Source organism: Sphaerodactylus townsendi, unplaced genomic scaffold (assembly GCF_021028975.2).
Source record: "Sphaerodactylus townsendi isolate TG3544 unplaced genomic scaffold, MPM_Stown_v2.3 scaffold_225, whole genome shotgun sequence".
Taxonomy (NCBI): domain Eukaryota; kingdom Metazoa; phylum Chordata; class Lepidosauria; order Squamata; family Sphaerodactylidae; genus Sphaerodactylus; species Sphaerodactylus townsendi.
In genome coordinates, this window is record NW_025950391.1 from 1,470 (window position 1) to 14,576 (window position 13,107).

Here is a 13,107-nt window from a genome sequence, read left to right on the forward strand (position 1 = left end):
CAGGGAGGGACTCCACTGAAGCATGGGAAGTTTCATCTGTGGGTAAACAGGCCCTTGAGGATTGTTCAGCAAAAGATATTGGAAAATAATGTGGATGAATCCAAACCCACATGGAAAGCTGATAAAACAGTTGCTGGTAGGGGAAAAGGGCAGCTGTGATGTTTGTTAAGGCGTGAGACCCTGAACTTTAAATGATTTCAAACCTTTAACTTATATGCTTTTAGCATCTGTTTCCTAGTTTTAACCAGGAGACCTACTTGTAACGACTTGATGAAACTGATTTATTAACAAAGGCCATTTTATGGTTTTATAGCCCTTGGTATCTTTTAATTGCTGCAGATGGTGAGACTTTCCTTCGCTCAATAATCACACAACAACGACAGGCTGGAAAAGGAATGGGCCGCAGCCCAGTTTATTAATTATTCAATAACATAATCAAAACATGAACTATGTACATGAGAGCTGGGCGGCAAACGGGTCGCACATCACATCCCAATCTCCATTGGGACTGACGGGAAGGGAAGCCCCAGAGCTAAGACTCCGGCTTCACCCTTCCCGCCCATGCTGAGGAGGCGGGCACCGGCTAAGCCCTTGGCCGCCTGTCGGCCCACCCTCCTCCCTTGCTTGCTGGGGTGTCGGGCACCTGCTGAGCCCTCGGCCGCCTGTCGGCCCGACCCAACCCCACTCCCTGGGGTGTCGGGCAGCGGCCCGGCCTGCTGGCCTGCCAGCCAGCCTGCCCGCCCCACCCCCGGCCCTTCCGCAGGGCACAAGCCTGGGAGACCCAGCCGGAAGGCTCGTTTTCTCCCTAGATGTGCGAAACCCGTTGCAAACCCGCCACGAGGTGCCCCCCTTGCAGCTCCCCGCCCAAACTCCTCAAGCCTGAGCCTGTCTGGACCGGACCCAGAGGAGGAGGGTGTACCGGACCGATTGAAGCCACAAGTCCATGCCCCACCTGGACAGGCGGACGCCATCCGGCTCAAAAAGTTCCTTGTTGTCCCGGGTGATTTCTGCGTGGTCCACCACCGCTCCCCCAAGGGAGAGCACCACCTTGGCGGCCGCCTTGTTTACTTTCCTGCAAGCCCTGTCCACGGCAGTGGGGTCCGCAGCTCCCCTCCAGTGGACCCGCTGCAGCAGCTCGGACCAAACCAAGGTCATGCCGGGCCGATGCCCGGCGAGGCTCCGAAGCGTGGTGGCCACCGCACAACGGAGCTCCAGGCCCGACCTGGCCGGGAGATCCTCCTCCCCCAGGTGGATAACTAGGAGATCCGGTGTGGCCAACTGGAAAATATATTCGATGAGCTTGGGCTCTAGCTCATGCCAAAGCATGTGCCCCTGCCCCAGCCAGGTAATGCTTACGTGATCCCCAAGTCCGAGATGCTGGCCCCAGTCGGATGAGCAGGCGTAGTCCCCGGCTCTGTTGACGAGGCTGTGCCCCACGACCCACACCTGTCGAAAAACAGTCTGCGGCGTCCCTGGAGGCACTGTGGAGGGAATCAACAAGTCAGGTGGGGGCGAATGTATGCCTGAAAGGCCCCCAACTGCCACCTCCCCAAGGTGCGAATGTCCTCCTGGGCCCTGCCCTCCTGCGCCGCGGTAGTGGCGGCCCCTATTCGAAAGGAGTGCAAGCCGAACTCTGCGGCTGGCAGCCCGGCCCGGGCCAAGCATGCCCTGGACACAGCCAGCATCTGGAACCTGGTGAGGGGGGAACCGTCCTCGTGCACCAGGAGCATGCCGCCCATCCGAGGCCTGTGCCGAAGCCAAGAGATGAGGGAGGAGAGGGGGGCAGGTGGCGTCGCCCGGCAGGACTGGCATGGTGACCCAGGCACCACAGCCTTCCTGGTCGGTTTTGGAGTGGGCAAGCCACGCATAGACCATATCCCCGGACAGGACGAGGTGCTCCCTTTGTAGCGCAGTGCCGGACGGCCGGTCCCTGGTGGGGGCAACTAGTTCCCCAGGCCGGAAAGCCCCATGGTGCGCCAGGTGGAAGGCGGCTGCGAAGAGCAAACGCTCATAGCGTGAAGCGCACACCTGCCACAGCTCCCCGGTGACCGCCCGCAACACCTCCCTGGTGACTGGGCGCCTGAGGTCCCTTTGCCTGGGGCCCACCCGACGCCAGCCCGCCACCAGCCGGCGAACTACAAATGCCTTGGTCACGTCCGGAAAGCCCGAAATCCTGCAATAAAAGGCGATGCCCGCCAGTTGCACCCCCATGGAGCGAGGGTGCATCCCCCGCCCATGGAGTTGGACCAAATACTCGAGTAGGAGGCCTGTTTCCACCCCGCCATAAACGGGGCGCCCCTTGGACGCTGCGTAGCTCCAGAAGTCGCGCACAGCTCTGTCGTACTGTCTGCGCGTGGCCGGTGCCAACGAGTTCAAAACACCTGTGATGACGGCTTGCTGCCAAGGTTCCACAGGGACGCCGGCACTGTCGCCGGGAACAGCTCCGCCTCGGGGGCCAGGCGCCGGAATCGATCCACCTGCTGGCGAGACAAGGCATCAGCGATCTCATTTTGCAAACCTGGAACGAAAGCAGCTTTGAAAGAAATGTTATAAGTGAGGCAGGTGAGGACAAGGTTGCGAACCAAACGCATGACCCGTGCGGATTTGCTCGACTGCCTGTTCACCACACGTACCACGGCCTGGTTGTCGCACCAAAAAAGGACCCTTTTATTAAGCCAAAGGTTGTGCCATATGTGCACCGCCACCAAGATGGGAAAAAGTTCTAGGAAAGTGAGGTCTCTGGTGATGCCCTGTGCGTGCCACGCTGGAAGCCAGAGGCCCTGTGCCCACTGACCCTGGAAATACACACCAAAACAAAAAGCCCCGGAGGCATCAGAGTGCACCTGCAGCTCCAGGCCAGGTTCCAGAGGTGTCTGCCACAAGGAGATGCCGTTGAAGCCTTGGATGAAGGACAGCCAGACCTGCAGGTCGTCTTTTAGGCCCCGGGAGACCCTGATGTGGTGGTCAGGGGACTTGCAGCCAGACAAAGACCTCGCCAGCCGGGAACAGAAAGCCCGGCCTGGTGCCACCACCCTGCAGGTGAAATTGAGGTGGCCCAGTAAGGACTGCACCAGGCGCACCCTGCATTTGCGTAGGGGGAGGACGGACTGAAGCAGGTTGGTTAAGGCCAAGAGTTTGTCGCTAGGGAGCGATGATGTGCCCAGGACTGTATCCAGGTGGATGCCCAGGTAGCTGAGGGCGGGGGTAGGGCCCTCCGTCTTGTTGGGGGCCAGGGGGACCCACAACTCGGCAGCCAGGGTCTGGAAAGCCTGCTGGGCGACCTCGCACTCCCTGGTGCCCCGCCCGCCAACGAACAGGAAATCATCTAGGTAATGGGTCACCAGCCCAGAGGGCACCCTCTGTCTGAAGGCCCATTCGAGGAAAGTGCTGAAGGCCTCGAAGGCGGCACAGGCGACGGAGCAACCCATGGGCATGGCCTTGTCCACGTACCACCTGCCTTGGAAATGGATGCCCAACAGCTCGAAGTCCAACGGGGAAATGGGCAGGAGGCGGAAGGCCGACTGGATGTCGCATTTGGCCAGGGAGGCACCCGCGCCAGCCTGCCTGATGAGACGGATGGCCTCGTCCAGGGTGGCATACCAGACAGTGCAAAGCTCAGGGTCTATGTGATCGTTCACTGAGTTGCCCCGGGGTAGGGGAGGTGTTGAATTAACCGAAACTCCCCCGGGGTCTTCTTGGGCACTACGCCGATGGGGGAGACCCTGAGGTTGGGGAGAGGCGGGTGGCTGAAAGGGCCAGCAATGCGACCGGCCCTGACTTCCTTATCGAGCTTGTCGGCCACTACGCCAGGGTGATCGCGAACCGATTTTAAGTTGTGCGCCTGGTAGGCCTTCCGGAGGCCACGATAGGGAATCCTGAAACCTGTTGAAAAACCATCGCCCAGCATGCGCGCCGCGCGCCTGTCGGGATAAAGCTGCAGCCAATCCAGCAGCACCCCCACCCGGACGGGTGTGGGGGCCAAGGACTGCAGCTGGGCGAGGAGTTCAGTGCTTCTGGGCGGCGGTGGCGCTGCCCTGGCCGCCGGCTTCTTTTTGGGAGGGCCCGGCGCCAGGGGACCGGGCCTGCCGAAAGGGGGAGCGACCGGCTGGCTTGGGGCAGCCCACCATGCTGTGACTTCCGGAACAGTTGGAGCAAACGTGCTCGAACCTGCACTTGGGCCGCTGGCAAGCGCCTCTATTGAATTCCCAACAAAGCCCCTTGGTCCCCGCCCGCCCTGGGTAAGGCCTGATGGACTTGTCTGGGAAGGTGGGTTCCGAGGCCCCTTTCATGGCAGGCTGGACCACGACCATCCAGGTCTGGTCGTGAATGAGATCCCAGCGGAAGCGGCTCTTATGGGAAGCGTTCTTGCGTATAGCCTCATCGTAGGCTATGGCCGCGGGTTCGCCGGCCAGCACCCGGGCCCGCAGCACATGGGCCATATGGGCCGCTGAGTGCCAGGCCCGCAGGGGGTAGGCAGCCCCAATAAGGGCTAGGTATTCGACGAAACCCTGCAGCCAATTGTTAAAGTTCCGCTCGGCCACCGCCGGATCCTTGCGTTTTTTGTCGGCCATGTTCCCCCTCCCGCCGAAGGAACCTGAAAATATCCACATAGTACCCATCGAGAGCCCGCTCCCGGAGCTTCCTGGGGAGATGGGACCCGGGAGGGTTACCGGTGTCGTCGGGCGCCGGGCCGGAGGAAAGCGCCTCCGCCCCCCCCAACGCCTGCGCTTTGCAAGCCAAGGGGGGAGAGCGGGCACCCTCTCCCCTTGGAACCAGAACTCCCCGCTAGCCTGCATGTCATCGTCCTCGGTAGACTCACCCGACGACGAAGAGCTGGGAGACCGTCTGGAGGAACGGGAATGCCTCGACGACCGCTTCTTCGTCCTGCCCTCTCGTTCGGAGGGACCGACGGACGCGTCCACCGACGTGGATGCGCTGACCGGTGGGGAGAGCTGGAGGTCCTCCACAGTTCCACTCGTGGTGCCCGCCCGCACCGGGCCAGCAGCCGCCGACGCGGGGGGCTCGGATTCCCCTGCGCAGGGGACCCCGGATTCCCCGGCCGCTCCGCTGAGGGCCTGGGAAAGGTGCAGCAGCGTGTCCGCCAAATTCCGGACCAGGGTGGGATCGGGGCCCGGCTCGCTGGCCAGCCCGGGCTCGGGACCCGGTCCGGCGCCGCCAAAGGTTGCAGGGAGAGCCCCCCCAGCCAGGGAGGACTGCTCCCCCGGACCCGTCGGCCTGCCCCTGCCGATAGGGGATAAGCCCAAGGCCGCGGCGGAGGCCGCCCGCGCAGCTGCTCCGATCCGGCCGACCACGGGGCCCTCGTCCGATGTCCCTGGGCCGGTCTGGGCCCGGACTCTGTTGAGGAGGGCTCGGGCTCTGCCCGAAGATTCCAGCCCCCCCGAGGGGAGCTCCTTGATCTTGGCCCGCTTTGGCCCCATGGCAAGACTTCGAGACCAGCCAGCGACCAGAGGAAAACAGGAGGAAATGGAGAGGAAAAGGAGGTGAGCAGAATTAGAAGCCAAAAGAGAAAGAATAGCAAGAGAAATGGTCGAAACCAGTCTCCCTCCGGGCCTTACACGAGACACCAACCACACCACCACGCCTTGCTGGGTCTCGCCGCCGGGAAGGGCGCGGACTGGAAGAGGCGTCCTTATGTATCCTGGCTCCTCCCGCCTTTACGGCTGGGAGCCAATCATTGCACCCGGTTTTGCAGCATGCCGCCAAGCCATGCATGCCCCATATTTTTCTCCGTTGCTCACCCCGGCAGCAATGGCTGCCCCCGGTTATTCGGGTGCATCTAATTTATGGACAGATCGTTTTAACTAGTCTGTTCATCTGACTACTGACTGCCTTTAAGAGATAGGAATTTAATTTAATCTCTATTTTGGTAGAAAACATTTGATGGCCCTGGGAAAATGAGCATATGATTTGGATGAGGTTAATCCTCCCCCAGTGTGTAAGCAACAAAAAATTAGAGACTACTTTGTTGCAAAGAAAAACTATGATAACTACACACAGGAAATCACAATACCCACTGCAAGCAGTTTTTCTCTCTTAAGCTTGGTGGTGTCTCCTAATTAGGAATTTACCTCTCAGAAACAGCTGATGATGAACCCATACATTTAGACAGCAATGTGTCTATCACTTCTCCTGGGGACAGCGATGATACGAAGGGATTGTTTGTGCTATGCAATCTTATTCCTGTGACTGTTAAAAAAATGTACAGTGAATTAAAGAACATTTGCGCAAAAGTCTGCCCACTAGACCTGTGGTGGCGAACCTTTGGCACTCCAGATGTTATGGACTACAATTCCCATCAGCCCCTGCCAGCATGACCAATTGGCTGATTCAGGGGCTGATGGGAATTATAATGCATAACATCTGGAGTGCCAAAGGTTCGCCACCACTGTGCTAGACAGTAAAGGGGAAGAAGTGCAGCGTATGGCTCTTTTAAACAAGCCTCCCAGAAAGTCAACTGAAGTTGAGTTTACAACTTCAGTTTCATCTAGCTACCCCAGATTTGAAAAAGTAAACAACCGACAATATCAGCTGAAGCTGGCTGCCGAACAAGTCTGTCTTATTGTAAGTAAGTATAAGTAGAATCAACCTGTGTTAGGTCTCACACCTTTAGCCAATAAACAGACTCTGGATTCTTGATCAGTAGTGTTTATTGAAAGGCTGTAGAATATCCAGCTTGAGAAAGCCAGTTCTGCTCAATCTAGCTTTTCGGGGTCCCTTTATCCTGACCCAGTCTCCCCTCCTGCTTTCCCAGAGAAAGTGTGAAAAAGAGTTGTTTGGGGGTTTAGGTGCCTCAAGGGTGTGATAGGGGCTTGCCTCCCCCCTCAGGCCAAGAGGCACATCTTGTTTTCCTGAGGAAAGGTTTGCTAAGGTCAATAGCCTAGTTATCTACAAACTGTGTCAAAGCTGTAAACATCAGAACAGAGAGAGGGAGAGAGATAACAGAAAGAGAAAGCCCTTTACATATCAGTCAGTCAGTCGCTTGACCATTTTCTGTTGCATTGTCTCAGTTACATGATTCTTAGAACCATGTTATTATCTCCCACTATTGTACCCGGCCACGTGTTGCTGTGGCTTAGATTAGAGTGGTGGCCACAGTGCAGCTTCCTCCTTCTGGGACTGTGCTGGATCTGCCTCCCCGGGGATTTTTAGGGGGGTTGCACCATCCTTCCTTCCTGTAAGGAACTGTAAGGTTGTCCTCCCCGGCTGGAGTGAGCCCTGGGCCTGTATTGGGGCAAATTGGCTGGGCCTGCGAGTTTTGCGATGGCGGCTGACTCGCCTCCTCACATCGGCCCTATGCTTGAAGTGGGGTGAGGGGTTGGGGGCAGCGCAGGGAAAAGGGGGAGGGGTGGGAGATTTTTCCTGGCAACCCCCCCCTCCCCCTGGTACCTTCGCCACTGGGTGCAGAAGAAGGTGATGTGGAGGCTGATTGATGGGGCAGCGAGGCTGGGGGTGGGGCCTTTGGGCAGTGGTGCGGTCGGTGGCCGGAAGAGCAGGAGGCGGCGAATGGAGAGGAAGGCCATTCCCAGCACGGTGGTCATTGAGGGCTGGGAAGGTCAGTTGCTGGAAGCCGGTGGTACAGAGTGTGTGTTTGGGGAAGCAAAGGTGTGTGTCGGCGGCATGTGTGCTGGGTAGGCTTGCGCATTTAGAGGTGGTGGGGAGGGAGGGGGCAGTCTGCGGGCGAGTTAGCCTAGCAGTTGAAGGAGGCGTTCTAAGCTGTGCTGTGGGCATGCACCATGGATTTTTGGTAGAAATTTGGGTTTTGCATGGCACAGGGGTGGTCCCACAGTGGGGGAAGGAGCTAGGAACATGGAAGGAGGCATGTTGGATGGTGTGTGAAAATTTCACGCCGTTTTGTCCAGCCGTTTGCGAGGTGACCTGTTACCAACAAACTCACGGTTAGCTTTTTATATATATGGATATCAGGTCTCCTCAGCTTCTGTCATACATGTTACGTTCTGAGGTAATATTTATGCATTCTAAGGTATGCATTCTGAGATAATATTTCATTCAGGGAGAGGGCCAGGAGTCAGTGAGGGAGCGGAGGGACAACAGAAGCTGAGGCAACCTAGGCACGGAGCATTTCTCTAGAGGTACTGGCCAGACAGAAATGAAATACAAAACCACTCTCAACCTATTATCTAGAAAACAATCACACTTACACATGAAGCCTCTGCCCTCACTTCCTGTCCCTTTCCCTGAATGAGCTATTACCTCAAAACACATAATTCTGCCAATTCCTGCATATTACCTCAAAATGATGTGGTATTACGTGTTTATGTCATGTGTAGTTGTGCTAGGATTGATTATGTTTCGGTAACTGTAAATATGGGTCATTTGATACTTGTTACATGTTAATACTTGTTGATGTCTTATGTGTTTCAATGGCTTTATGTGCGTTTTATCTTCAGTGTTTTTTTAAAGAAGGAAATTAATAGAATTAATAAAAAGTATTATGTATATTAAAAAATACAGCCTGGAAACCACACAGCACCTCAGTGATTCTGGCCATGAAAGCCTTCGACAATACAGTATTTGTAAGGCTTAGGGCAATTAAATGTTGAGTATAATAGATGGATTATTGAGTGTGAGAAATAGAAATATAGTGATCTGAGAGTTAAAGTCTCACTTAATCAAAAATTCTGCTAGGGGACAAGTCAGGACCTTTCAGCCTCAGCTCTCATCATATGAACAAAAATGAAACTTTAAAGGCTGGACCTCTGAAGCAAAAATGTTTGTGAAGCATTCTGTATATTTGAAAACTGCAACGCTTGTTTTTGGTAAAGTGGATAATATTTTGGATTCAACCTGGATTCCAACCTCTGTTGTGTCATGACATGCCCCTAGGAGCAGGGGCATTTTCTCAGCATAACCTATGTCTCAGGATTACATCCTTTTGAGATTGTGATAATAAAATGCAGTGAGGGTTCAGGAAACACACATACACAGTTTTCGTTGGAGGGAGGACAAAATATGTATATAATAATAGAAAACTTCCTTAATATATTTCTCCACGTTTCAGAACGTAGAAGCTATCATATACAAGCATTTACCAATGGGGGTTCCAATTTTTATTTCAGCACAGATGTGGATTATTTTTATACACAGAATATTTTTCATCTTTCAAGATGGAAGGTCTTCATTAATATCCCAGCAAAACTTGACAGGCAGATTCTTCATCCGTTCCTTAAAAACACTGTCAAACCTTTCACTTTGTGCTACAGTCATTGTGCTTTTCCAATCCCCAATAGTACCTAGTACAATAAGGAGAGAGAGAGAGAGGACATTGCAGTGAAAGCAGCCAGATAGACATCAGTAACTTCTGTATTTTATTATGATGGAAATTAAATTTTAACAGTTTAATCCTAAACAGTTACAGTGAATTCAGGACTTCACTCAGTGAATTGCACAGTAAATGTTAAAGGTTGAAAGAGGAAAAATATTTCCTTTTCATAAAGTTAAGAGGCTCAATTCCATTACTGTTCTGCTGACAGAGCACGAAGGATGAAGCCCAAAGGACACTGATACCGGGACAAAGACTACAGGACCAAGACTATAGTAGGTGCATTTGCCTAGATGTCATGAAGAGACAATGGCAGCAGTGGGGCAAAGTCATCATCTATCAGTGCTAGAGTCTGAATCGGCAGCTGGAGACAGCATGGCATGAGACAGCAGTACTGCAGTACTGACATGCACATGTGATGGACAGCTGTATTCTGCAGGGTAATCAGTAGAACAGGCTGAAAAGAGGAATTATTGCAATTTAAGGTGCCTTCTGTTCTGCCAAGATGAATTGGAACCCAAAGGCCTCTAGCTCTTTCTCCACTCAAGAAAAAAAATGGGATACTGCACCCACAAAACTTAGAACCTCTACAGTAACCCTTACTGTCCATCATTCTATTGTGATTTCACTTGACCCATTCAAATTCTAGATGCACCAAAGGACAGTTCTTCCGATTTCTGATTTAATTGGGTTGATTTAGAGGTGAAAAAATAACCTCAGGTGCTCTTGTTGTTTATAGCAGAGGAACCCATAATCATTGCTATGTTATATGAGCCACTCTCTGGGGCTCTTTGAATTTAATTTCCTCAAATATTCTGATTCTCTGAGTACTGGGATTGAGCCTAATTTGAGGTTCCAGTGATTTACCTTTGCGAAGAAAACCTCCTTTGTCATGGTCTATGAGATCTGCTGACATGTTTTTATAGTTTGATCTGGGATCCAGTCTCATTTTATCAAATGTAGCCATATCCACAACAATCTGTAACTCTTTCTCAGTAAGCTCCTTTCCCAGGAAGCTGCATATTTTCAATACAGAATTTCTCAGATCCTGCAATCAGATATGACTTGGGGTCAGAACATCCAGAACTGAGAAGATAGGGACCCTAACTAAAAGAACCAGGCATGAGGATAATAAGAGGATTCACACACAATTTACATAACACATGGATTAAAGTTCAATCTGGACTTAACTTGTTTTAACTGATATGTGCTTCTAAATTATATTTCTTTGTCATAATTAAAGACAAAGTCTACAGTGTTATATTAGATATAATCTTTTGATGACAGCATACAAGTCGTTGTTGTTATGTTATAATGCAGTATGACATTTAGTCTGCATTATTTTGTAGAAAACATCAGTGGCCTTAAGTGCTATTTAAGAAAATACCCAAGAACTGGTTAAAATTAAAGAAAAAGAAAAAACCGACGCTTCTCCAAGACTAAGAAAGACAGTTGCAAATAGCAGGTAAAGACTTTATCTTTTTTTCCAGGGACAGGTGCCCCACCCTCCCCAGACTGCAGCTATGACCACTGCAGGGGTTTGCGGGGGCGGGGGCAGTTGGCCAGTCCCGAGACCATCTCTGTGGGGCAGATGCAGGGCACAAGAGGCAAGGAGGAGGGGAAGGCACTCCTCCCAGCCACTGCTAGTACAGTACGCCTGTGCTGGCGTCCACAAGAGGGCAGCAGGCGGCCTGCCGCAGCTGAACCCCTCGCAGGAGAGGCCGGTGCAGGGGCGAGCCAAGCAGGCACAACAGCAAGGGCGAGCCATGCGGCCCAGTGGCCAGGGCCATGTCAGGTAAACTGGACTGCTGGAAAAACAGGAAGGAGAGTCAGGAAGGGGGGAGACCAATCAGCATGCTGGGAGAGCCTGAGATATGGCACAGGGCCAAATGTGGGTTTGAGAGGCCCTATTGGGGGTGGGGGAAGGAGAAGGGAAGTGGGATAAGAAGGGAAGGAACAAGAGGAGCAAAAAAAGGATGGAACGCAGGAGAACAGAGGGGTAGAGAGAATTGGAAAGAGAGAATTGAAGAGGGAGAAAGGTGGATATATTGAAAAGCCAGAGAGAGTGGAAGGCTAGAAAGGAACTGATAGGCGACCTGGGCAAGGAGAAACAGAGGCCATTTCCACATGGCACAATCATACCTGGTTACAACCAGTTTCTCACAATCCAGGTCTGTTTGATGCTGGTTTCTCCCTTTGCATGGTTTCCCATTTTGTGAGGGAATCCAGTGAGGAAATACTCCCATTTCTTTTGTACAAGCCCGGGACTTCTGTATTTACATTGCAAGCATATCTGAGCATGTCCGGTTTCCAACGTTCTGAATGGCAGTTGTTTTTGAGTGGCAGCTTGAATGAACGTCAGGTGGGGAGATCAGGGGATGCGCAAAGGAGTGGGGAGATCAGGTGGCTGAGCAAGAAAAATTAACTGGTTCTGCTCCCGTGTTGTTTGCACAGTAGCAGCTCAAGCTGGGAGTTTGGAAAAGAATCACTGATTTGGCAATTTTTGAATACCCTGGGAGGAGGTAAATATCATGGGGCAAGCCCACTTGAGGACCAGGAAACATGGAGGAGGTGCAGAACCACATCCTTCAAGTTCAGGAGAAAAGTAATAATCTCCAGTTCAGAGAAATCGCTGAATATTTTGGAAAAGCAGATCTAGAAGTAGACTTTTGTAAACTGATGAAAAATTATTTAAAAGTGGATGTCAGACCCCAGCAAAGGAGAGAGTGAAGGCTGGACACCTGCAGAGAATAAAGCAACACAGTTCCCTTTTGCAAATGCCCGCCACCCCACTACTGTCAGGCACAGGCCTGACAGTGGGTAGAGAACTCCCAGAGATTGAGGAAATATATAGAACCAATTCAAGGTTTGCACATAAGAACAAGGTTCCAAGAGATATCCTCATGAAATCTGCACAAAAGAGAATGAAATATAAGATTTTGAAGAAACACCAGGAAAATCCACTGGTGATAAACACCAAAATGAAAGCATTTCAAGACCTTCCAAATACACTATTGAGGAAGAGAGGTGAATTAAATTTCAACGGCAGATTTTATTAAAGAGAGGAATCAAATTTTTAAACAGAAACAGGATTACATCTGGATTAGTGATCCCATTACTGCTAATATATATATATACTGCAATATTTTAATTAATTGTTTGCTTTTCATCCTTCGGCAACATTTTGTCATTCCTATAGATGCTTTACATCTGTTTGCTACTTGTTTAATCTTGCTTAATGTAAATAATTGTTTGTGTGTGTGTTTTTGTCTTGGTGCATTATTGATTATAAAGTGTGTATTATCACTCCCTTTGTCTATTCTGAAAGTGTCTGAACATCATGGGTGAAGATGCCTAATATATATCAGATGGTTTTCTTGTTCTTCACCTTCAGAGATAACAGCCTTACCTTCTTCATCTCTTCAAAAGTAAGGAAAAGAATTTTGAAGTCATCCTTGTGAGCATACCAGCCTCCGACATGGTCTAGCCACAAACTAGCTAGAACTGATGAAAAACAAATTTATTTTGGGATTAAAAATCAAGCAGGTATAATTGAGAACTGTTGTTGTAAAGTTGTGTGAGATAACAAATTTCAGTTCCAGTTTTATCTTGGTCATGGACTTTTAATACTTCTGTTCCCCTTGTTGCATTTTATGGGTTGTCACACCTTCATGTATACATACCTGCTATTCTTAGTTCTTAGAAACTTACTACATGGAAAGGGTATGAAAAAGACAACCCATCAAAACAAAGAGCAGCTTTCTACCAATCTTGATCTTCCTTGATCTCAGATTGCAAATGCCTTA

General features: G+C 51.4%; 1 protein-coding gene across 1 annotated transcript; it reads right to left on the bottom strand.

Moving 5' to 3' along the window:
* Positions 1-9,066: 9,066 nt before the first annotated feature.
* Positions 9,067-12,832, bottom strand: LOC125425227 (amine sulfotransferase-like). Its single transcript, XM_048482783.1, has 3 exons — positions 12,711-12,832; positions 10,169-10,349; positions 9,067-9,272 (listed from the first exon to the last, which is right to left on the bottom strand). The coding sequence occupies exons 1-3, from the start codon at positions 12,717-12,719 to the stop codon at positions 9,142-9,144; spliced, it is 321 nt and encodes a 106-aa protein (XP_048338740.1). The 5' UTR covers positions 12,720-12,832; the 3' UTR covers positions 9,067-9,141.
* Between the last annotated feature and the right edge of the window lie 275 nt (positions 12,833-13,107).